This window comes from Sus scrofa, chromosome 13 (assembly GCF_000003025.6).
Source record: "Sus scrofa isolate TJ Tabasco breed Duroc chromosome 13, Sscrofa11.1, whole genome shotgun sequence".
NCBI classification, from domain to species: domain Eukaryota; kingdom Metazoa; phylum Chordata; class Mammalia; order Artiodactyla; family Suidae; genus Sus; species Sus scrofa.
In genome coordinates this window covers 136,832,486-136,854,887 of record NC_010455.5, presented here as the reverse complement: position 1 = coordinate 136,854,887, position 22,402 = coordinate 136,832,486, and the positions used below count along the sequence as shown (strand labels likewise).

The following is a 22,402-nucleotide window of genomic DNA, read 5'->3' as shown; positions in this document are numbered from 1 at the left end:
AAAAGAAAATAGGAAGGAATTTTCAAGTATCTCCTGTGTGTCAGGCATCACACTAAGGCCTAGGGACACCTGTGGACAAGCCATCGGAGCAGAGTGGGATGGTGATATCAGTCCTCAGAGGCCTCCCGCCAGAGGAGCGCCCATCTGAAGGCGGGTCTCCTGAGCCTATGCCTGTTCACCTCTCTACCCCCACTGCCCAACAGTGTCTGGCCCCACCTGGTGGGCATTCAATCATGTTCTTGGTTTGAAGGAATAAATACACTTATCAGAAACTTTATTTCCAGGGGTAGAAATTTTATAAACAGGAATGAGAATATATTCTAAGACAGATAAAAGAAATTTTAGGTATTAAAATGCAATGAAATATTAATTAAAATAGTAACATATGCTCAGAAAACATGCATCTGAGAGCTTTGTACAGAGGCAGCTGAAAGTTAGGAGGCGGGGGAGTCTGGGGGTACAGGGCTCAGTCACGTGGAAAAGGCCTGGTTCCAGAACTCTCTCTGGCTGAATATATCCCTCCAATTCAGAAATTTAAGCACTTAAGAAGGGACACAATTTTTCATCTCAAAACTATAGATAAAGTACTAAAAAGGAGATGTGAGACTGACTATATGTTAGCTGAGACCCATTTGCCATAAAGTACAGTCAATCCAGTTAGGCTCTGGCACATATTGCCCAGGATCCAAGTAAGGGTGCACCATTTACTGGCTGTGTAACCTGGTCCAGGTCCCTTAACCTTCTTTGGGAAAGCAGACCATGTGATATATCGGTCTCCAAGCTCCTTTCGAATCTCTTGCTTAAAGGTGTGAAAGCAGTTTCTTCACCTTCTGAATCACACATTCCTCTGAGAATCTGAAAGCTATGAATTCTACCCACCTTCTCAAATAAACACATGCATACCCAATTCTGCAAATCATCTGAGAAATCCCGAATTGTAGACCTCCTTCTAGTGGGAAAATAGCCCAGGTGCAATTCTCTATAAGGAAGATGTTTTTCTTCCTTAAAAGTAATGAAGCCCAAGTATCACAGTGACCCCTTTAAGGCCTACGGTGGAGCGTCTGCTGTGTGCCCACCTGAGCTGTTAAGTCTTCTCATCCCTGAACTTCCCAGTGTCTTAAACAATGGAAGTACCCACCTGATTCATCAGTTACACCAGTCAGGGCCATAACAGTTTGAATGCAGAGTTCTGGAGTTTTCAGACCATCAGTGCTTCTCAATGAATATCCACTTCGAATCTACTCTTTGATAGACACACTAGGATGCACAGCAACCACTGTGGGCTTACTCCACAGGGTCTGTCAATCTCCCCAAACTGATTTCTGCTTACTGGAGTCTAGCTGCCCCAGACTTGAAGCTATGCCTCAGTTCCAGAGGGAATTTGATGATCTTTCCCTTCCCCCCAAAAGGAAACACACTGCACCTGCTTTTAGTAGAAATCCCTCGCATTTATATAACCTTTTGTACTTGTACCTTCTAATCCCTCTCACATATATTAAATATTCATCTGAGAGGTACGCAATATAAGCAGCATTCTATTTTAAAGATAAGAAAAGGGGAAAAAAAAAAAAGATAAGGAAAGGGAATATAACATTTAAGTGACCAGAGAGGGCTTTCAACATAGCCCAGCACTCCAAGTCTCATTCACACACACGTTTCTCTCTTTATCCTTATACTGAGAAGATTAGAGAGGCCTCTTTAAATTGACAGCGCAAAAGAGCTATAGCATTTAGTAAAGTGTTCAGTGATATCAACTAAATAGTACCTATGATTTTAGAAACCAAAAGCCTAAGCAATTTTATATTTAATGATTAGTTTAATTTTTTCAATATTCAGTAAGAATATAATCAACCTATCATTTATGACTTTAAAAAGCAGAAACTATTGAACACAAGAATTCCAGGAGTTCCTGTATGGCTCAGCGGTAACAAACCCTCCTATTAGCCAGGAGGACATGGGTTCGATTCCCGGCCCTGATCAGTGGGTCAGGGATCTGGCATTACCATGAGCTGTGGTGTAGGTCACAGACATGGCTTGGATCCTGTGTTGCTGTGCCTGTGGCGTAGGCCAGCAGTTGCAGCTCCAATTCGACCTCTAGCCTGCACCTTCAGCCCTTACAAGTAAAAAATAAAATAAAAAAGAATTCCATACTTACCTATTGCACAATGTAAAATCTAGAGAGAAAAAAGAAGGAAAAAAAGAATTAGTAAAGATCAATAATATTATAGCTTTATTTCATACAAACTAAATATTCATCTGAGAGGTACGTAATATAAGCAGCATTCTATTTTAAAGTAAGAATAGAGCAGTGTCTGCCAACAGTATTGATCCCATTTTTAAACTTGGCTACAAACTATTTGACAAAATGCAAATTCTCATTTAGCTTTTTGTTTGTTCATTTTTAGTTTATGTATCTATGGAAGACTTCCTAAGGAGTAAATCTCACCCAGTAGTTTATCAGATGTCAAGGACCTCTTTTTAATACATACACTGGCAAAAGCAGTTAAGTATACTACTCCCATACCCCACATTTTACATAACGGAACTGTCACAAACTATGGAACACAGGGTCAGAAGAGCCTTTTCTTGACCCGCAGGCCCTTTAAGGCCGCTATTCATTCTACCAAACTCCGCCTTTGGATGCCATCTTATCTCATTCTATGACCTCATTACAGGGGTATCCCCGTCTAATTTCTAACCCCAGACCTCTTTGAGCTCCATACTCACATTCCCTTGGACATCTCCCTCTAGGTGTACTAGCAGCACCTCAAAGACAGCATGTCTCAATAGGAAGCTCACCCTTTCCCTTCTTCATACATACCACGCCCCTTGATTGCCAACCGCCCACTCTCAGATTCAACTGTTCTTTCCTCTTCCTCACCCCACAGTCAAACAGGTTTCCAAGTCCTGCTAATGCTTCTGGCATGTCCTTCCTGTTTTTTTTTTTTTTTTTTTAATTTCCAGTGCCTGGGTGAGATTGCTATCTCCTCTCCATGTCAATGGCCATCGAACAAGCTAATTAGGTTCTTTCAAATTCCCTTGCAATTCATCCTTTATGTGGCACTGCTTTAACCCGGGTGGTGGTGGTAAAGAAGTAATTTGATTTAATGACCAAGGCTTTTTTGGATGAAAACTCCTAACAGCACTGCAGTGCATTTTAGCGTTTACATTTCGCTAATCATTATGATGTTGATCAAACAAAAACCCAAGACAGTTATCTCTACCTGCAGATGAGAAAACAAGTCTTGGAGAAACTGCTTCAACTTAAGGTAAGTGATGTCTAGAATCAAGAACCCAGGTTTTATTTCTTCTCTACTGCTTTTTCTATCATATTATTTCACCTTAACTAATGTTATAAGATATATGCAGAAGCCACAACTTGACGAAGGCTTTATCTTGACTTTAGCTTTATCTAAAACATGCCTAATAAGGAGTTCTCGTTATGACTCAGTGGGTTAAGTATCCAGTTAGTATCCATGAAGATGCTGTCTCAATCCCTGGCCTTGCTTAGTGGATTAAACATCTGGAGTTGCGATCAACTCTGGTGTATGTGGCACATGGGGCTTGGATCCCGAGTTGCTGTGGTGTAGGCTGGCAGCTGCAGCTCTGGTTCAACACCTAGCCTGGGAATTTCCATATGCTGCAGGTGCAGCTCTAAAAAGAAAAAAAAAAAATGTCTAATAAGACTGTCTGCTCAAGTCTGTTTCACTAAGTTTTTTTTTTTTTTGAAGAGAGGGGGACAGAGCATGGGTTGGAGTAAAAAAAATCAAGCTGCACAAATTTGTTCAGAACAAAAGAATTACTAGCCTGCAATCTTACATTTTTCAAAAGAAAACACTGCTGAAAATCTCAAATATGTGAATACTACAAAATAAGCTGAACCTCCTGCTGCAAAGTTGAGGAAAACTAAGATACGTGTTGATTAAAATGAAATGGAATGAAAGATGAGTGATGAGCATCCTTTGAGACAAGACAGATGATAGCACCTCAACAGAAAACCTATTCTAATCATGTATGTGGCAAGACAGTCAGGGTGTTGATTTACAATATGATACTCCAGAAAAGGATATATGACACTTAAGACCTATCATGTCTTTGTGTGACAGAACAAATCTTAGTATTAGACCCAATCTCCCCCCACCCCACCCCCTTTTGGTTTTTTTTTGGCTGCCCCACAGCACATGGAATTTCCAAGGCCAGGGATTGAACCTATGCCGTTGCAGGGGTCTGAGGTGCTTTGGAGACAATGCTGATCCCGTTGTGCCATAGCAGGAAGTCCCCAATCTCCCCTTTTTAATCATATATTTTACAATGGCTCCCTTACTATACTGAATTAAAATTCATAGATGATACAACTTACAAACACAAAATTTAAAACAAATACTGGAGTTCCCATTGTGGTGCAGTGGTTAACGAATCCAACTAGGAACCATGAGGTTGCGGGTTTGATCCCTGGCCTTGCTCAGTGAGTTAAGGATCTGGCATTGCCCTGAGCTGTGGTGTAGGTTGCAGACACGGCTCAGATCCCTTGTTGCTGTGGCTCTGGTGTAGGCCGGTGGTTTACAGCTCCGATTCCACCCCTAGCCTGGGAACCTCCATATGCCGTGGGAGTGGCCCTAGAAAAAGACAAAAACAAACAAACAAATAAACATCCTAATCTATATGTAAAGAAGAAATAATATGTATTTCCACATATAAATGCTTGGGGACATAATGACATAATGAAGTAGTCAGATACATGTATCACCTTATGATGAATAAGTTGGGATTTAAAAATATCAGAGGCACTTTGGATAAGTATAGAAAAATAAAAGAGCAGAGATACAGACCAACAGTAGAGTAAAAACAGTATTAAAATAGTAATGGACATATGGAAGTAATCTTAACTGAAATTAAAATAATATGGCAAGTAAATAACAAAGTAGAGAAAATGAAAAATTACAACCTTCTGAAGCTACTAGGTCTTATTTATTTGTAACTATGGTATCAAAATAATCCCCTAGATTGTACCATGGGATAGGGTAGGAAGAAAGTATCAGAGAAAGCTAATTCTTCTGTCTTGAGATCCCATTGAGAAAAATAATCTGTGTCTGGTTGGTAAAAAGAACTTGGAGACGGTATTCTTTAAGTGGTGTGACAAGGAAAAAGAAGATGGATTAGACAAAAAACAGTAATTAATGCGAGGGGTGATAAAGGAGTTGTGTACTGGGTTACTGGGGATAGTTTTAGGATAAAACTGAAAAACTGCAGTGATTCAAAAAAAGGCAAAATCAAATATTACTAAAATAGTTAAAGAAATCAAATGAGATCTCTGCATTTCCCATGTCTCCATTAATTTAAAGTCTGAATAGGAATCTCAAACTTGTTTCATGTTTTCAGTCAGTCTCATTGGTATTGCAGTTATAACACTATTGCACTGAAATCCTTCTCAACTAAACGTGCAAGCTAGAAATGGTTACAGAACAGAATGTGCAGGATGAACAAATTATTCAATTATTTTGAGATATCTTTATTTAACTCATTAGGTTCTCTCTTCATGGTTATCTCTGCTAGGCAGAATCCTAAAGATGATTCCCTAAGATTCTTGTTTCTTGGTTATCCAATCAAATAATAACTAGGTGCCACAGGATAGGAACTCTGCAAATTAACTAAAGTCCAAAATCAGCTGTAATCAGGCCAGCCTTTTTAAAGCGGACAATTTTCTCTGGCCAGATGCAGAAGGAGAAGTCAGAGATATTCAAAGAACAAAAGTTATTCAATGTGCCATATTTGGCTTTGAAAATGGAGGAGGCCATGTGAAGGGGCTGGAGGGTGACCTCCAGCTGACAGACAGCAAGGAAATGGGATGTCATACCTACAACGCACAAGTAAGTGGACTGTGTCAACAAGCTGAATAAGCTCAGAAGCAGAGCTTCTCAGAGCCTCCAGAGAGAAGTCAGCCCAGCCGACACCTTGATTTCAGTCTTATGAGACGCTGAGCAGGGAACCCACCCAAGCCAGGTTCTGAATTAGACAACTGTGAGCTAATAAATGAGTGTTGTTTTAAGCTGCAGCAGAGAAAACTAAGACAACAACCTTCTTCTAACCTAATAATCTTTTTGTTTAATTTCTCATGAAGATTTTTTAGTATGAATCTATACTATAAAACTATCAATTTGTATTTATAGAGTGGTTAGCCCATGGTGCATACAAAAGTCAGTGGGGATACAGAACAAATCTTCATTGAGTTGGACTGTCTCAGACATCGTAGGACATCTAGGTATAGCCCCCTCATTCACTGTGGCAATCAAAATACCCTCACAGTTTTCCAAAGCACACGCTAGAGGGGTCATGCTGCTCTTGTTGACATCTACTGAGAATCACTGGACCAAAATAAGCACATTTGAAAAAATTTAGAAGACTTGTCATATTCAAAGTCTCCCTTGAAAATACGTCATAGCGGTGATGATCCAATGTTAGCTGCTGGGAGTGTTCACGTAAGGTTCCCCCATGTATCTGACACCAGTGTCTATGTTCCCCCGATGAGCCACAATCCCCCACCCCCACCCCAATGTTTCCAGGAGACTCTCCAAGACCAGCAGAAGACTAGGGCATGAATGAAACTGGTAGAAACTGTATACAGGTAGCCAGGCTCCAGAGATAGTATACTACATATATTACTGATTTTGAGATCTGTACCTTACCAACCATAAATATTCAGAACTTTGAGCAGTACATTTGGTTCTCCACTGTGTCTGGAATGAGAGATAACCAGAAGTACAGATTTATTCATTCATGAGCAGTTGCTAATGGGTTAGCTGGATGCTCAGGGACTTGGAAGGAACAGGATTGGAAGATAGTGACAAGGAGAGTGGGGGAAGAAGTATGTGGATGGATCGCTTAGAATGGGCACAGACTTTGAAGATACCTGTCTCAGAGTTCCCAATGTGGCACAGCAGAAATGAATCTGACTAGAGCCATGAGGATGCAGGTTTGATCCCCGGCCTCGCTCAGTGGGTTAAGGAGCTGATGCTTCCATGAGCTGTGGTGTAGGCCACAGATGCAGCTTGGAGCTGGAGTTACTGTGGCTGTGGTGTAGGCCAGTGGCTGTAGCTCCATTCAACCCCTAGCTTGGGAAACTCCATGTGTCTCGGGTGAGGCCCTAAAAAGCAAAAAAAAAAAGGAAGAAAGAAAATATTTGTCTTATGTAAATGCTCACCACAAGGCATCCACTGTAAAGGAGACCCTTAATTATGGTGGAGAAAATGATACACTCTGTTCATGTCACTTAGCCTCTTTTCCGGCCACTCCAGTGTTTCCTCTATAGATCATGAACAATTGTGGCAAGAATGGAGGCTGTGAATGGGCTCAAGAGCATGAACTATGTCTTAGCATGGCTGACCTGGTTAACCCTTCTGCTGAGTGCCTAATTTGCGAATAGCACAGATCAACGCTAAATGCCCCATAAAGCACCATCCCCCAGGGGAACAATACACTGCCTGAAGGTAGGTTGATAACGCTGGATTTCTTCCATCAAGGAGGGAGCAGTTTGTCCTTGCTGGAATAAACACATAGCTAGATATCGTTTGCCTTTTTTGCCCATAATGTCTCTGTCAGCATTACCATCTATGAACTCATAGAGTGCCTTATCCATCATCATGGCATTCCACACAGTATTGTGTCTGATGAAAGAACTCACTTCATAAACCAACTATAATAGAAAAAATAAAAATCATTATAAAAAATATGTAATGAAGCAAAGCCTGGAAAAAAAACAAAAAACAAAAACTCACTTCACAGCAAAAACACATACATTAAAGGGTTCAGGCCCACTGAATCAACCAATCTTACCACACATCCTAACTCACAAATCCCTGGCTTAGTCAAAAGGCACAATGATTTACTGAAGACTTTGAAAGAATGGGGTTCTGCTTTGTAGGATGCTGTTTATACTCTGAATTAAAGATGCAGTATTCTTCATAACCAGAATACACAGGTCCAAGAATCAAGGGGAAGAAGTAGGAGTGGCTACTCTATTATACCTATTAACTCAACTGAAGAATTTTTGCTTCCCATCCTGGCAACTTTGAGCTCTAATGGTTTGGAGCATTTTGGTCTCCACAAGGTTATTGGTTCCACCAGGTGACACAACAATGGTTCCACTCTACTGTAAGATGAGGCTACCACCTGGCCATTTTGGGTTCCTTACTTATGCTACTGAACCAATAGGCAAAAAGGGGGCGAGGTTACCTGTGGTTGGAGTGGTCAATCCTGAATGCCAAGGGGATATCATGTTGCCATACCCAAATGGAGGCAAGGTGGACTATGTACGGAACCCAGGATATTCTGAGGTACCTCTTGGTATTTCCAATAGTAAAGGTTAATGGAAAACTATAGCAATCAAAAAGAGGGAGAATGCCTAAAGACTCAGACTCCTTGGGAATGAAGGTTTGGGTCATTCCACACTTACTGCCCTGGGTAAGGGCAATACAGAATGGCTAGTTGAAGAAGGAAGCCATAGATATCAACTATAACCTCACAACCAATTACAGAAACAAACACTAAAAAAAAAAAAAAAAAAAAAAAAAAGTCATAAACATCTCTTTCCTCTTGAACCCTTTCCATTTCATCTGGCAATAAGTTCATTTTATTTACTTATTTATTTAGTCTTTTTTTAGGGCTGTGCCTGTGGCATATGGAAGTTCCCAAGCTAGGGGTTGAACTGGAGCTGCAGCTGCTGGCCTACACCACAGTCACAGCAATGCCAGATCCCCAACCTACTAAGCAAGGCCAGGGATCAAACCCTCATCCTCATGGATGCTAGTCGGGTTTATTAGCCACTGAGCCATGACAGGAACTCCAACACTTTACTTTTTAAAGAGTAGTTTTAGGTTCACAGTAAAATTGAGAGGAAGGTACAGAGATTTCCCATACACTCGGTGCACAGCCTCCCCCACAGTTTGTTACAATCGATGAACCTGCACTGACACATCATTATCACTAAAAGTCCATAGCTGAGGGTTCAGTGTTGCTGTTGTACATTCCATGGGCTTAGACAAATGTATAATGCTATGTACCCACTATTATCGTTTCATAGAGTAGTTTTCACACTGCCCTCAAAATCCTCCACGTTCTGTCTAGTCACCTTTTATTTTCAATCCAAGGTAAAATAACAACCACAAAATCCAAAAAAAAGTTTAGCAAGTCTCAAAAGGAATAGGAACCCAAGCAGCTTTAGTTCATGGATTTAATGTCACTCAGCTACAGGGAGTCCCAATTTCTTTCTTTCAACTCAAAGTTCAAAACTCTTGGGGGAGAAAAGTCTGGCCAGCCTAGTTTGGGCCAGGAGTGCACCTCTGGAGCAATCAGCTATGGCCTTGAGAGGCAGAGTGAGGGGTAGAGATGCAGCTACTATGGGTAGTGATAGAATTGGGAAAACTTCCAGAGAGGATAAAATCCACTGAGCTGGGCAGCTCCACAGGCATGTCTACCACACTCATGTTATTGTGGAGAGGTCCAGAACTGATTTGGGTTATGTTTACCCGCATTTGGTTCGTTTTCAAAACCGTCACACTAACATATGATTTCATTTTTCCTTAAAACTTATCTATATAATAACAGGTAGCTTTGAAAGACAGACATAAATATGTTAACTGTGGTTATCTTTAGGTAGTGAGTTTATGACTGAAATGCTTTTTCTTCTTTTGCAGCTGTGTTTTGCTACAATGAACATAGAGCACTGATGATTACAGACAATTACGATTAGAGGAAAACACCTTTCCCATCTCCTCTGGCTTCATGAAAAGGCTTTTCTCCCAAATATTTCTGGTCTCTCTCCAACCGTTAATCATATTACTTGGGAAAGGAAGGATGACTCATTTGAACAGTAAATTTGGGAAGAATAAATGAGGCATGCTCAACACAGCTCCACCCTAGGGTTTCCACAGAGAACCCTAAATTCTCTGGTTTCATCCATGCTGCCCTGGTGCCTGCTGCCTGGAACAGGTGAAGCAGCGAGTCTAATTCTAGAGTTCAATTAGCAAACTTGTTTGGCTTGCACACTCTAATGCAAAGCCTCCCGCAAGGCTCTTATCACTCATAAAGGTGACTTTTAGGATCCTATTATGCAATTAGAGTTATCTCCCAACATTCAGAAGATAAGCAAGAAAAAGAGGGTATTTAATGGGCTTCCTCAAAGGTTTCAGTCCAAACCTATTTTCAAAATCCTTTTATATCCATTTTTAAAGGAGGAAACAGGTGACATTTCCTTAATTACCATTACTTTTTCTGTTGCTTAATTTTGCCTTTCTTGCTATATTTGGCTCTATAATTTATTAATTCATTATCTGCTTTACTTTCATATTCTGATAGTGAAATGTTGAAGCCTCACAGAAGTTAAAACTGGGGGGGGGGGGAGCCCATGTCACCTAATCCAGTGTATTAATTGCAGAGAGGTTGAGACCAAGTGGCAAAACCAAGTCTTAGTACCTGAATTTCTTGTCTCCAGTGTTCTTTTACATGTATTATGACACTTCTCAAGTACAATTCTGTTTTTACTTTAGCCATTTCTGCCAGCTTTTCTATTATAATCACTCACTCTTCAACAAATTCCACCAACACATGTCTCCCATGTTCCTTCTGTATGACAAATTGCAAACTTGGCAAGTTTTTCTTTGGCTTCTGCTCCAAAATCAACTTTATCTAATGCTGTGACTGGACCATCCTGCTTTTCTTATATGCTTGGTCATGGGAGGTTGGTTTGTTCTTTAGGAAGCTTAAGTCAGTATTTTATAGGCAACAGATTGTTGAATTTTGCTTTTTAAAAAACCACTACACTTTTTGTTGATAAAGTGTCTCTTTACATACACATTAGAAACAATGCACTTGTGCTATATTCAATTATCCTATAAGTTTATTGTCATTGCTAGTCTTTCTCTTTTTTTTTTTTTTTAACAGCAGATGTAAAATTCTGTACTTAACTTTAAATCAAAAGATAACCTGGAGTTCCCGTCGTGGTGCAGTGGTTAGCGAATCCGACTAGGAACCATGAGGTTGCGGGACTAGGAACCATGAGGTTGCGGGACTAGGAACCATGAGGTTGCGGGTTCGGTCCCTGCCCTTGCTCAGTGGGTTGGCGATCCGGCGTTGCCGTGAGCTGTGGTGTAGGTTGCAGACGCGGCTCAGATCCAGCGTTGCTGTGGCTCTGGCGTAGGCCAGTGGCTACAGCTCCGATTCGACCCCTAGCCTGGGAACCTCCATATGCCGCGGGAGCGGCCCAAAGAAATAGCAAAAAGACAAAAAATAAATAAATAAATAAATAAATAAATAAATAAATAAAATGTTTAAAAAAAAAAGAGATAACCTAAGCTGTCTATTCTCCTTTTCCAAAACACTTTTAAATCTTATTTTCCTCACACATGGTTTTGTATTATATTTTGTCACATACTCATACGTATTTCTTTTTTTTAATTTTAAGATTCACAAACTGATATGTAAATGCCTACCAAAATACATAGAATAAAAAGCAGAAATTCCTTTTTATTCCCCTCAAATACCACATCCCTCCACAGACGTAAGAATTTTGCAACAGTTTGATAGGTATCCGTTCATACCTTCTCCAATACCTGCAATTTGCTGTTTTTTCTACTGATTTCCCTAACCTGAAAACATCACTGTATTTTAATAATTACTCTCGTTATTGTTGACTTATGAATTAAGTTTATAAACTCTGTTGTGATATAAAACTTCTACCACTAGGTTTGTGTTCCTTTGCTTATCTTCCTTCTCACTTTGTTCTACCTTGGGAAAATCTGAAATCTCTTATGAAATTCCACATGGAAACTCTGCAATTTGTATCATGGTCTAAAGCTAAGCTGGCAGTGCAGCCGTCCCTAGCCACATGTGCCTATTTAAATTTAAGTTAAAAGTAACTAACTCAAGTCTCTCGGATTCACCTGCCCCATATCAAAGTCTCCACAGCCACATGGCTACTGTAACCAGTGGCTGCTGTAGACATGCGGCACACATTTGGAACATCATCACTGCAGAAAGTTCTTCTGGATAGTGCTAAAGATCTAGTTCATTTTACTTATCTATACAAAGCCCTTTGATAAGGTTCTCTCAAAGTTCTATTATTTTTTGTAGGTGCTTTCAAAATGTCTCCATCTATAAGAAATTGTATGGTCTGTTATTCAGAGCCTAATGCTTTCTCTTAGCTTCATGAAAAAAAATTTTTTTTTTTTAATTTTCCAAGTCCAAGGTTCCAAGCTGTTTTACTACTATATTTTAAGATCTTATCAGAGTTCCCAATGTTGTGCAACGGGATTGGCGGCGTCTCTGCAGTGCCAGGGTGCAGGTTCAACCCCTAGCCCAGCACAGTGCAGTTAAAGGATCCAGGGGCTCAAGGAATTCCTGACTTTCTTGACGCTTTATGTACCACCTATTTCTCCTCACCGTGGCCTCCTTCCTGCCCTGAACTGCATCCACTGATGTTTTTAGTTCTCTTTTAATAAGAAACCTCAGCATATGCCTTTCTACAGTCACCACCTACCCTTTCTGAGTTGTATATCAATTTGCTTCCATTTGCTTGAATTGTCAAGCAGTGAGGCCTGTGTGGGTGGACTTCTGTTTCCTAGTCTCCCTCTTCCCTTCTAATGTTGTGACACATTAATTACACCCAAGTTGTTTCTCTCTGGTTTTCACATTGTTTCTGGAGCAGGTTTGTCTGGGTTTGTTGTCATTCCTATTGGTGTTAGATCCTTCTACTATGACTTGCTCAGCTAGCTTTTCAGAAGTCTCTTTTAGAAGTCTGTTTTCTCAAAGCAAGTCTTCAGAATAAAGGTAGTTTAAAACGTGCATAGAGTTTGTGTTGCGAAAGTTCCTTTTTAAAGTTATTGAGAAATCAGCATGTTTCCACAAGGAGAAAAAAATATGACAGGGGGTGGGTATGTTCCCAGATGAGTTCAGAAAAGCAAACTTAACATACGACTAAAAGCATACGACTATATTACTAACACCACAGAACCCAAGCACCTAGTACCTGTGTGGGAAAAAAATTCTCCAGTATTTGAGGCAAAAAGATAAAAACTGGCAGGGAAGCAGGATGGGAGCTGTCTTCTTTTTTTTTTTTTCCTTTGGTATATGGAAGTTCCCAGGCAAGGGGTCGAATCAGAGCTGCAGCTGCCGGCCTCCACCACAGCCACAGCAATGCAGGATGAGAATGACATCTGTGACTTACACCACAGCTCTCAGCAATGCTGGATCCTTAACCCACTGAGCAAGACCAGGGATGGAACCTGCATCCTCATGGATACTAGTTGCGAACTCCTGGACACTCCAAGTTCTTAAGATTTTGCTTTATTTTAGAGAAATATCTAAAATCAGTTTCCTAAATATTTCATTAAAGGATCTGAATGAAGAGAGTTGTGAGGTGAGGAATGAGTCAAACCAGACTCTTCACTGCTTCTCCAGAGCCAGTTCTGCCGTTTCAGACCCAGCCCTAAATCAATTCTAGGAAAAGATAACAAATGAAACTTTCTTTCTTTCTGTAGATAAGACGATTCCAAGCATCACAAGAACATGGAAAAGAATGAGAAGGAAAGGGACTGCCTGTGATCCATTAGATAATCCAAGATGCACAGCAGCAGGTAAGAGACAGAGTAATGCACACAGGTTGAAGATGGGCTGTATCAGTCTCAACAATTAGTGTCTTTGCAGAGCAGTCCTTAACCTGCTGACACCCTCACTATCAAGCACAGAGGCACATTCCAATTACATGTATTTGAAAGTGTTTTTCCTATAATTATAATCTTATGCTAACTAAATATATTTAGAAATCCAACTTCTCTTAGAAATAATTTTATAGTGGCATAATGTCAGTCTACTAATTTCTAATCTTTAGGTCAACTCTTAACAAAGCTGGAAAGATAAGAGTCTGTCTTTACTCATGAATATCATGGACCCCCCAAAAAAGAATGAACTAAAAAGAAAAACTTATCCACAGCTCATTACAGATTAATAGCATAAAAAAAAGAGAGAGATAATTCACGTATCACAAAAATCACTTATTTAAAGTGCTCAATTCAGTGATTTTTAGTTATGCTCCCGAGGTTGTACAACCACACCAGCATCCAATTCAAGAATATCTTTGTCACCTTAAAAAGAAATCCTGTACCCATTAGCAGTCACTCCCCATTCTTTCTTCCCCACAACCCCTGGCAACCATTAATCTACTTTCTATCTCTGAATTTGCTTATTCTGATATTTCATACAAATGAAATCAAACAACACGTGGCTTTCTGTTCCTGGCTTCTTTCATAAAGCATATTTCCAAGATTCATCCACGCTAGAACAAGTACCAGTAATTCATTCATTTTACAGTGTAGAGATACATAGTTTATCTATCTATGAATGGTATTTTAAAAATATGCTTTTGCTACCTACATTAATTAGTTCTCAGGATCACTCAAGATCCAACTCAGGACACGCTATTTATTCACACCCTGATCTGCTGGCCCACAAAGTTATCAGTATTTTACTTCCTATCAATTTATAAATCATCTCATACGTTATCATCTTCACTGTACTGCATTTCAATACTTTGGAAAATATTTCTTGGGATTGCTGCCTAGCACCACTTTTCTAGAAGTTGTCCCTTCCCTCCAATGTTTACACAGGTAATGTGACCCTGCTCTTATCTATAGGTTACTGGTCCAGGAACAGGCACCTGACTCAAGCTGGACAAATGAGCCTCTTCACCAGGAATATAGAAACAGAAATAAAGAGTGTTTTTAATTAGCTGCTCTGCTGACTGCAGGAACTACAATCTTAGGAGTATTCTGTACCACTGTCTGCCATGTGGACTAAGAAACCAAAATACCCCATTCTGTAAGAAGAGAAGAATCAGAGAAATAGAGAGAGCATAGTAGAGATAAGAGAAAGAGCAAGTACTCCAGGGTTCCCTATGGTGCTCCAGTTCTGGATTCCAGGCTGTTCCTAAGGCCCAGAAGCGACCCTACCTTTGGATTCCATGGGACATACTATATACTTATAATAAATTCCCCTCACAGTTTAAGTCAGTTAAGGAGATTTTTATAATTTCCAGCCAAGAGTCTAGGATTAGATATATAACCCTAATATCTACCCAATAGGATTTTAATATCTTTATTAGCAAGGGCTCAACCTCCACAGCACCCATTACAGAGACTCGAACACATACTTATTTAATTATCATCTGTGGAATATTTTGAAAAATTATCTATAAAAAATACTCAAGACACTCTTGGATGAGTATGTGGAAGAAGTTAGGATTTCTACTTTATTAAAAAGCTGTATTATTATAGCATCACAAACTCCATATATCTGTACACCCATTTTGCAAAAGGATCATTTCAATTCCTCAGAAACTAAATTATCTTCATGCGTTACACTACGGCATGTCCACTTACACTCACTTAGTGAATGTTTTTAATTTTTTTTAAGAGCAAAGTGTTATATTTCCATAAGAAGATCGAACTTTCTTGAGAACAAGAATCTTTCTTTTTAAAGCAAACTCCCGCAGAACCTACTAAACAATAACCAGTAAGACCATTCTTCAGGATATTCAGACAGAGATATGTGACTAGCTGACCTCCCTGGACTCATTTTTCCCTCCTATAAACAAGGTTTATTATCAAGCACTAATAACTCCCACAAGGACAACCAACCGATCCACGGTGAAACAACACTAAGCACATATAAGTATTATACCATGTAGGTTAGCCAAGGCAATAAAATATTCCTTAACAGACAGCTCAGGAAATGCAGTTCTAGTACATCTCCTCTCTCGTCCCAGGTTGAGGGATCCGCCACCATCACTACTATCTGCAAAGCTAATTCCCTGCATATTCTGTGGAGTCCTCATTCATTTTTGCAAAGTTCTTTTCCCAAAATCAATCCAGGTTTTGTCACCTAATTGGTTCTTAATGGGGATAATAGAGATAAAACCAAAACTCCAAAATATTTTCTTAAAGGCCTAGTAGAAATTCTATAGGGAAAAATGGGCTCATCCCTCCAAGTCCAAGATTTGGTTCTTGAGTGGATTTTGGATCACACTATTTAATGTCATTACCTTCCCTAAGATATTCTTAAATTTTAAAAATTATCCCTCTAATATCACCAAGTCTTACAGAGACAGAATTCCCTTCAAATTATTAAATTATTGAAGTATGCCAAGCACTGAGGCAGTTTCTGATGGTCTTGACCCCAAACTCGCTTTGCTGTAGCTTGACAGAACTGTGTTGGCCAAAGGTCTGAGAGATAAGGGCTACTTATTTATTACTACTCCTTTCAAAAAGAAAAAAAAAAAAATTTAAGCCTTTAAATTTAAAGTATGGCCTACATTAGGATTTGCTAAAATTTCCTCAAACTCAAACTGTTATGGCAGAAAGGGGCTTTACAAATCTACTTTAACCTGGTTATTTTACAAATGAGAAAATGAAGTGGATAAGACATAAATCATGTCCAAATTCACAAAGTAAGTTGTGCTTAGAATAAAGGCACTCAGACTCCACTCTCCACCTGGAAGCTCATTTCATCATACCATCTGCCTTAAACGTGGAAGTATAGACCGTATTGAAATTTCTGCTGAGAGAAAAAACACCCCTAAAACTACAACTCTCTGCTTTTAAAAATGAAAAGTGAGAGGGTGAGGTAACACATCTTATTTCATGAACATAAATGGCTTTTTTTTGGCTGCAGCTGTGGCACGCAGAAGTTCCTGGGCCAGGGGTCGAACCCCATGCCACAGCAGTGACAATGTCAGACTCTTAAACCACTGCATCACCGTGGAACTCCTAAATGTTTTTTTCTTAACTTGTCCTTCCAAATGTCATGAGGGGCCTGGTCTAGAGGCTAAGTGAAATGACGCTGAATACCAGATCTTTTGTGCAACCTGAAGATTTTTCACCATAACGAACCATGGCAGCTACTGTGTGTGCCCAAAGGAGGAAAGCAATTCCATTCCTTCTTTTCCATTAACGAAGTCTAAATAGTTCCTTGGCAGGAAGGATGGGTATGTGCCCCAGACCTGGCTAATCAAGTATCTCACATCACTGGCAAGAGTGATTGCTTAAAGTAAGGCCACCCAGAATCCTTCTCTGATGCTGAGAAAAATCAGCTCTCTCCTGGTTTCTCACCATGTGGAGAAGGCAATCTGCAGTAGGAGAGCCTAAGACCAACATTCAAAGAGAAATGGAGAGAAGAAACGATGACAGATGGAAAGAGATCTGGCAATGTCAAATCCTTGGTTCTCATTCCTAAGCTGGCTTCTCTGACTTTGTAAGTTAACTCTATAGCTTTTTATCAACTACAGAAGACAGAAAATTCCTTTTTGCTTAAAATAATTTGAAGGGTTTCTGTCACTTGCAACTCAAAAATTCTAATATATACTTAACCGAGGCAGGACTGGATTTATACTTTACTCTTAATGCAGGGAAATTAATAAGCTATTGTTTAAAAAAATTTTTGGAGGCTCTTAGGCTCTAAGATTTCTTGTATCTATCACTCCTGATACCCTCCATTCACCAATTTTCCTGTTTCCATTAATGAGTGGCCCCTGGGAATATCTGAGTTTGCTATCACATCCTTAGGATGTCCCTAGAATTTTTTTTTAATCCTAATATAAGCTTGTTTCATTTGATTTCCAATACAAGTTGAATGTAAAATATATTCCAAGTTAAATGAAATCTTATTTACCTAGAATGTCAAAAAGATAAACCAAGTGTCAACATTACACATAGCATGCTAGGAGGCAAGTTTTCAACATTTAAAGCAAATCCAACAGAAACATGGCTATTTCAATATAATTTAGCAGCTTTTCATTTTACAATAGAAATTAGTAACAACAACCAATGTCAGGACCCACCTCCAACAAGGCTCCAGTTTGGAAGAATTTCAAAGGCTTTTCAATGGAATAATAAAGGCTATGATAGCTACCCTTAGCCAGGTATGCTCTGACCAGGCCAACTGCTATAACGAGCCACCTAAGAAAAAGAGCAATCAGGAAAGAAAAAAAAAAAAAGTTAAGTAGGGTTATAACAGAAAGATTGGGCAACAAGAGATATTGCTAATGGTGCTAAAGGAGATATTGCTAGATTTATCAACCTTTACCGTCAAATGCCAAGCTGTACATAAGGCACTGAAACATTGCACCATCAAAGCACCCTACCCAGAGGAATTTTTGCAAAAGCACAGTGGCACCTCACCCATCTGGAGCTAGGCTTTTTGGCAACCTTGCCTGTTGAGAACAAGGCCAAAAAGAAGGGAATAAGCTAAACTGATCCTTGAGCAGTTAGGTGCCAGAAAGTCCAAGACAAGAAGGAAAAAAAAAAGAAAAGAAAAGAAAACTATTAAAGGAAAAGTTTAAATGCCTTGTGTGGTTAAAGGGTCTGTAATAATAACAAGGTGGCGAGAAGATTTTAAACGATATGAGTATCTCACTGGAACAGACTCATACTTTAAAAATCTATTCTTTTAAAAGACTGAAAATGACATATGAATAAACGGCTATTTTTTAAAAAAAGAACAAAAGGGTTTTTAGCTGAGTTTCCCAAAATCAATTCAGTAAAGAAAGCCAGACCAATACAAAACACAAAACAGGGAAGCATTTAGGCATGACTCTGAACATTACATTTCTGTTCTGTCTTCCAAAGTAAATGTCTCAGGCCTTGTAGTTTTTTATTTGTAAGTTCCATAATGAAATGAATGGACCTTTATTAATGTATGTCTCTATGAAGGCAGTAATAGATTTACTTATGTGTGTGTACTAGGCAATGGGGCATGCTGTGGTCTGCTATTTCTACAAACTGTCATACGAAGATATCAAACGAAAGTTTGCAAAGCAAGAGATGAATTTCTTCATGGTGTAACCGGTTCAGCACTAGCGCCAAGAAAAAAAGCTTACTTTACTCTCACAACCCCAACTTCTCTTCTTTGCCTGCACCCTATTCTCTATCTCCATGGCTCAGGAATAAGGACTTCTTTTCCTCTTTCCCAATGTACCTTAAAATTCTTCTCCCACACAGTGTTCTCATCAATGCCCTTGATAAATGACAAGAATTTTACATATAAATATAAATACACACACACTCTTGAATATTCTCTTAAACTCACTCTGTAACCATTTGTGTGATACAGAGAACTTGCATCTGTAATATTTCTTTATTGGCCTTTAAGAGAAATGTATTCTAGATCCACATCTCCTACTAACAAGTTCTGTGAGCTCAAACAAGTCAAGCAAGTCACAGTTTCTCTGAGCCTAGGTTGCAATACCGGCTATTTCTAATACTAGCAATAAAGCCTATGATCCTCTCAAGATGTTTTGTGTGTGTGTGAAAAGGTGGTGAAATGCTAAAACATGACATTAGCATTTGTTTTTTTTTTAAAGTGTGTGTGCAGGTAATGTATACAGATTTGCTTGGTACGAGTAAGAGATACAAAAAACGATCCGCCTTCTAGGGAGGTATTCTGGGTGGAAGGGAAGGTGAGAGGGAAGATTTTCACAGTATGCCCTTGCATATATTTTGAATTTTGCACTTGGCCAATATATTACCTAGTTTTAAAATAAAACTGGATGGTCATTATACAGTTCTTTCAATTTTGACATTTTTCATAATAAATGTTTAAAAATTTTTACAAATGAATACAATTTAAAAATACATAACAAACAGTCTGATTCTGTGAATCTCCTCACAGAAAATCATGGGATCAAAGAATTGGAGGAACCCTGGAGATCATTTAGCTCAAGTCTTTATACAGATGAAAAAACAGAGGCCAAGAGAAATAAAATTATTTATCCAAAGTCACACAGCTAGTTGGTGCCATAACTAGAACTAAAAACTCGCTGTGATAGGGGACGGACTTAAATGAGAAACAGTGAAAGGGGTAAAATCGGTTTCCAGGGTCTATTCCCCTCCTTCCCAGTACCACTGCCTTCCAGTGTCTTTCCTACCTCAGTCCATCCCAAAAAGTCTAAACTCCTCTAAAGCAGGTCTGCTCAAGTCACTGGGCAAAAACTTTGAACGCTTTTCCACCACCTTTCTTCCACATTAAAGCTCAGCCTGGATTTTGAAAACAGCCGCCTCAGTAAATGGTCACTCTGCAGCCAGAGCTCCCTCCACCCACTTTAGGGGGAACGCTAGACATTCGTGAGTTGCCGCCTGGGCTCTCCGCGCTACAGGATAGCTCGGCACACAGCCCCCCAAACCTTGCCGTGTGGCCAGCCCACCCGTCCTCCCAAGGCCCTACGGACCAGCGCCTGGGAAACCTCTCTATCCCCCAAGAAGCCCCGGAACTCCAGCTCAGGGCACGCCCGGTGGCTGGGAACTTGCTCGGCCCCTGGCCCAGGCAAGAGTCCGGGGCAGGCACTCGGGCGGGTTCAGCCTCGGCTGCCCTTAGCGCCCAGGTGTCTGTACTCGAACATCCGCTACCGGAGACACCCGGCGCGCTGCGGACCGAGCCGCGCCGCTCAGCCTGCCGGCCGCAGAGCCCCCTCCCCAGCCAGGCTCTCTCCCGCCTTCCTGAGCCCCAGCCTCACCCCGCGGTCATCACCACATTGTAGATGACCAGATACGCCGTGGCCAGAGGCCCCGGGCCCTTCTTCTTCCGTGAGCCGCTGGCTTCGCCGGCCCCGGCCCGGCCCCCGCCGGCCCCATTCCCTTTCGTCGCTGCAGTCACCGCCGCTGCCGCCATGTCAAGTGCCGAGAGCCGACTCTCCTCGCGCGAGCACCACCTCCAGGAGTGGGCACTGCGAGTGGGTGGAGGGAGGGGTGAAGGAAAGGCGGGGCCGTGGCCGCGGGGCGGGGCCAGGGACAGCGCCCACGACGACCGCCATCTTGGAGGAGGGCAAAGATGCTCCTGGCGTTCCCCGCCCCGCAGCTCGCTTCAGCCACCCCCGCCATCTTGGATCAGGGTAATCGCCCGCTCTTTTGCACTCCCGGTAATAACCTCAGGGGCCATCTTGGGTTAGGTCAGTGCAGCCTTTGGCCTCCCTTGCGCACTCTGGAATTTACTGCCTTTTAGCTGCTTGGTGGTCCAGGGTTATTGTCTCCCGTAATTTCCCACCTTAAGTTAGATTAAGAAAATGATGTTTTCATTCCCCTTTCTTGCCTCTTGGCGATAGCCGTATGTTCACCCCTCTGCTTGCGGTTTGAGTAACCTGCCATTATGGGTCAGGGCTATTGAGGCTGATTTGACTTCCCATCATTCCCAGAAGCTGGCGAGGGGACCGATCCTTCTTCACCTTGTGGCCAGGTTGAAGATAGAGGCTCCGCAGGTTTATTCCCTGGCTTTTTAAAGCTACTTGTGCGGTGCGTAAGGTCAATGAGAAGTATGGTCTCTTTCCCATCCAATTAAAGTCGCCCGTGTGGCCTAGGATCCAGTATCATCCATGAAGGCCTCGAGGGTCCCCCAGTGCGCCTTCCAACCTGAAGCTGCGTGGGCTCGCCCGTAGCCAGGTAGGACAAGGGTGAGGTTGGCTAAGGGTGAGGTGCAGAGTGAAGAGAGAGGCTTTCCACACACAGTGACCCAAAATAGTGGGATGTTGGCTTATACGGAAAACCTGTCTGCATACGGAAATTGGGACAACTTATGGAAACTGCTTCAAGCAGCTGACCCTACTTTCCTGGATCACTGCTTTGTTCTGGGGGCCTTGGGGTTGTAAAAGTCTCCTAATCACCGATTTTCACATAGTCAAACAACTCTTTAAATTACTTATTGAGCATATAGTGGTATAAAACACATGTCTGTGCTTTCCAGCAAGTATTTATGGAGCATATACAAGGTTGCACCTGGGGTTCATGGCACTAAAAGACTTCAAAAATCCTGGATCTCTCAGAGGTTATCTAGAGAGAGCCAGATGAAAATAATTATGTATTGGTGAAGAGTGTTAGCAGTTAGGAGGTTGTTGCGGTAATCCAGGCCCTAGTCATAGTGGTTTGGACCAGAGTGGTCGCAATTGAGGTAATGAAAAAGGAAATGAATTCTGGACCTATTTTAGAAGTTGAGCTGACAAGATTTGTTGATATATTGTGGAGTATGACGTAAAAGACATTATCAGTAAGTTGGAATAATTGAGTTGTAGAAGAATCTATTTTAAAGGTAGAAATCAGGAATTTTGTTTTTATTTGTTGAGTTTGAAATCTATTAGACGTCCAAATGGAAAGGTTGAGTAGACAATTAGATTTAGAGACTGAGGTTCCAGGAAGAAGTGTGGACTAGAAGTATAAATTTGAGCATTATCAGGGTGGTGATGGTATTTAGAACCATGAGACTGAAATGTAGCAACTAAACAGTTGTCAGGGGAGTTCCCATTATGGCGCAGCAGAAACGAATCCGACTAGGAACCATGAGGCTGCGGGTTCCATCCCTGGCCTCACTCAGTGGGTTA

The 22,402-nt window shown here is 40.9% G+C and overlaps 1 protein-coding gene and 1 long non-coding RNA gene across 5 annotated transcripts in view; one reads left to right on the top strand and one right to left on the bottom strand.

Annotated features, from left to right (window-relative positions):
• The window catches only part of HACD2 (3-hydroxyacyl-CoA dehydratase 2), a 99,462-nt gene extending 78,677 nt beyond the window's left edge, over window positions 1-20,785 (bottom strand). Inside the window, exons 1-3 of the mRNA XM_013982376.2 lie at window positions 20,552-20,785; window positions 17,882-17,999; window positions 2,156-2,174 (exon numbers count right to left, since the gene is read on the bottom strand). Of these exons, the coding sequence (XP_013837830.2) occupies window positions 2,156-2,174; window positions 17,882-17,999; window positions 20,552-20,706 (292 nt within the window). The 5' untranslated portion in view covers window positions 20,707-20,785. The remainder of the gene's footprint in view (window positions 1-2,155; window positions 2,175-17,881; window positions 18,000-20,551) is intronic.
• LOC102157484 overlaps window positions 20,837-22,402 on the top strand; it is a 33,359-nt gene continuing 31,793 nt past the window's right edge. Inside the window, exons 1-2 of one of the 4 annotated variants that reach the window (XR_001300526.2) lie at window positions 20,866-20,953; window positions 21,372-21,470. This is a non-coding gene — a long non-coding RNA (uncharacterized LOC102157484). Of the gene's footprint in view, window positions 21,471-22,402 lie in introns of all 4 variants that reach the window. The other 3 variants (XR_001300528.2, XR_002337871.1, XR_001300519.2) reach the window with 3 other exon arrangements.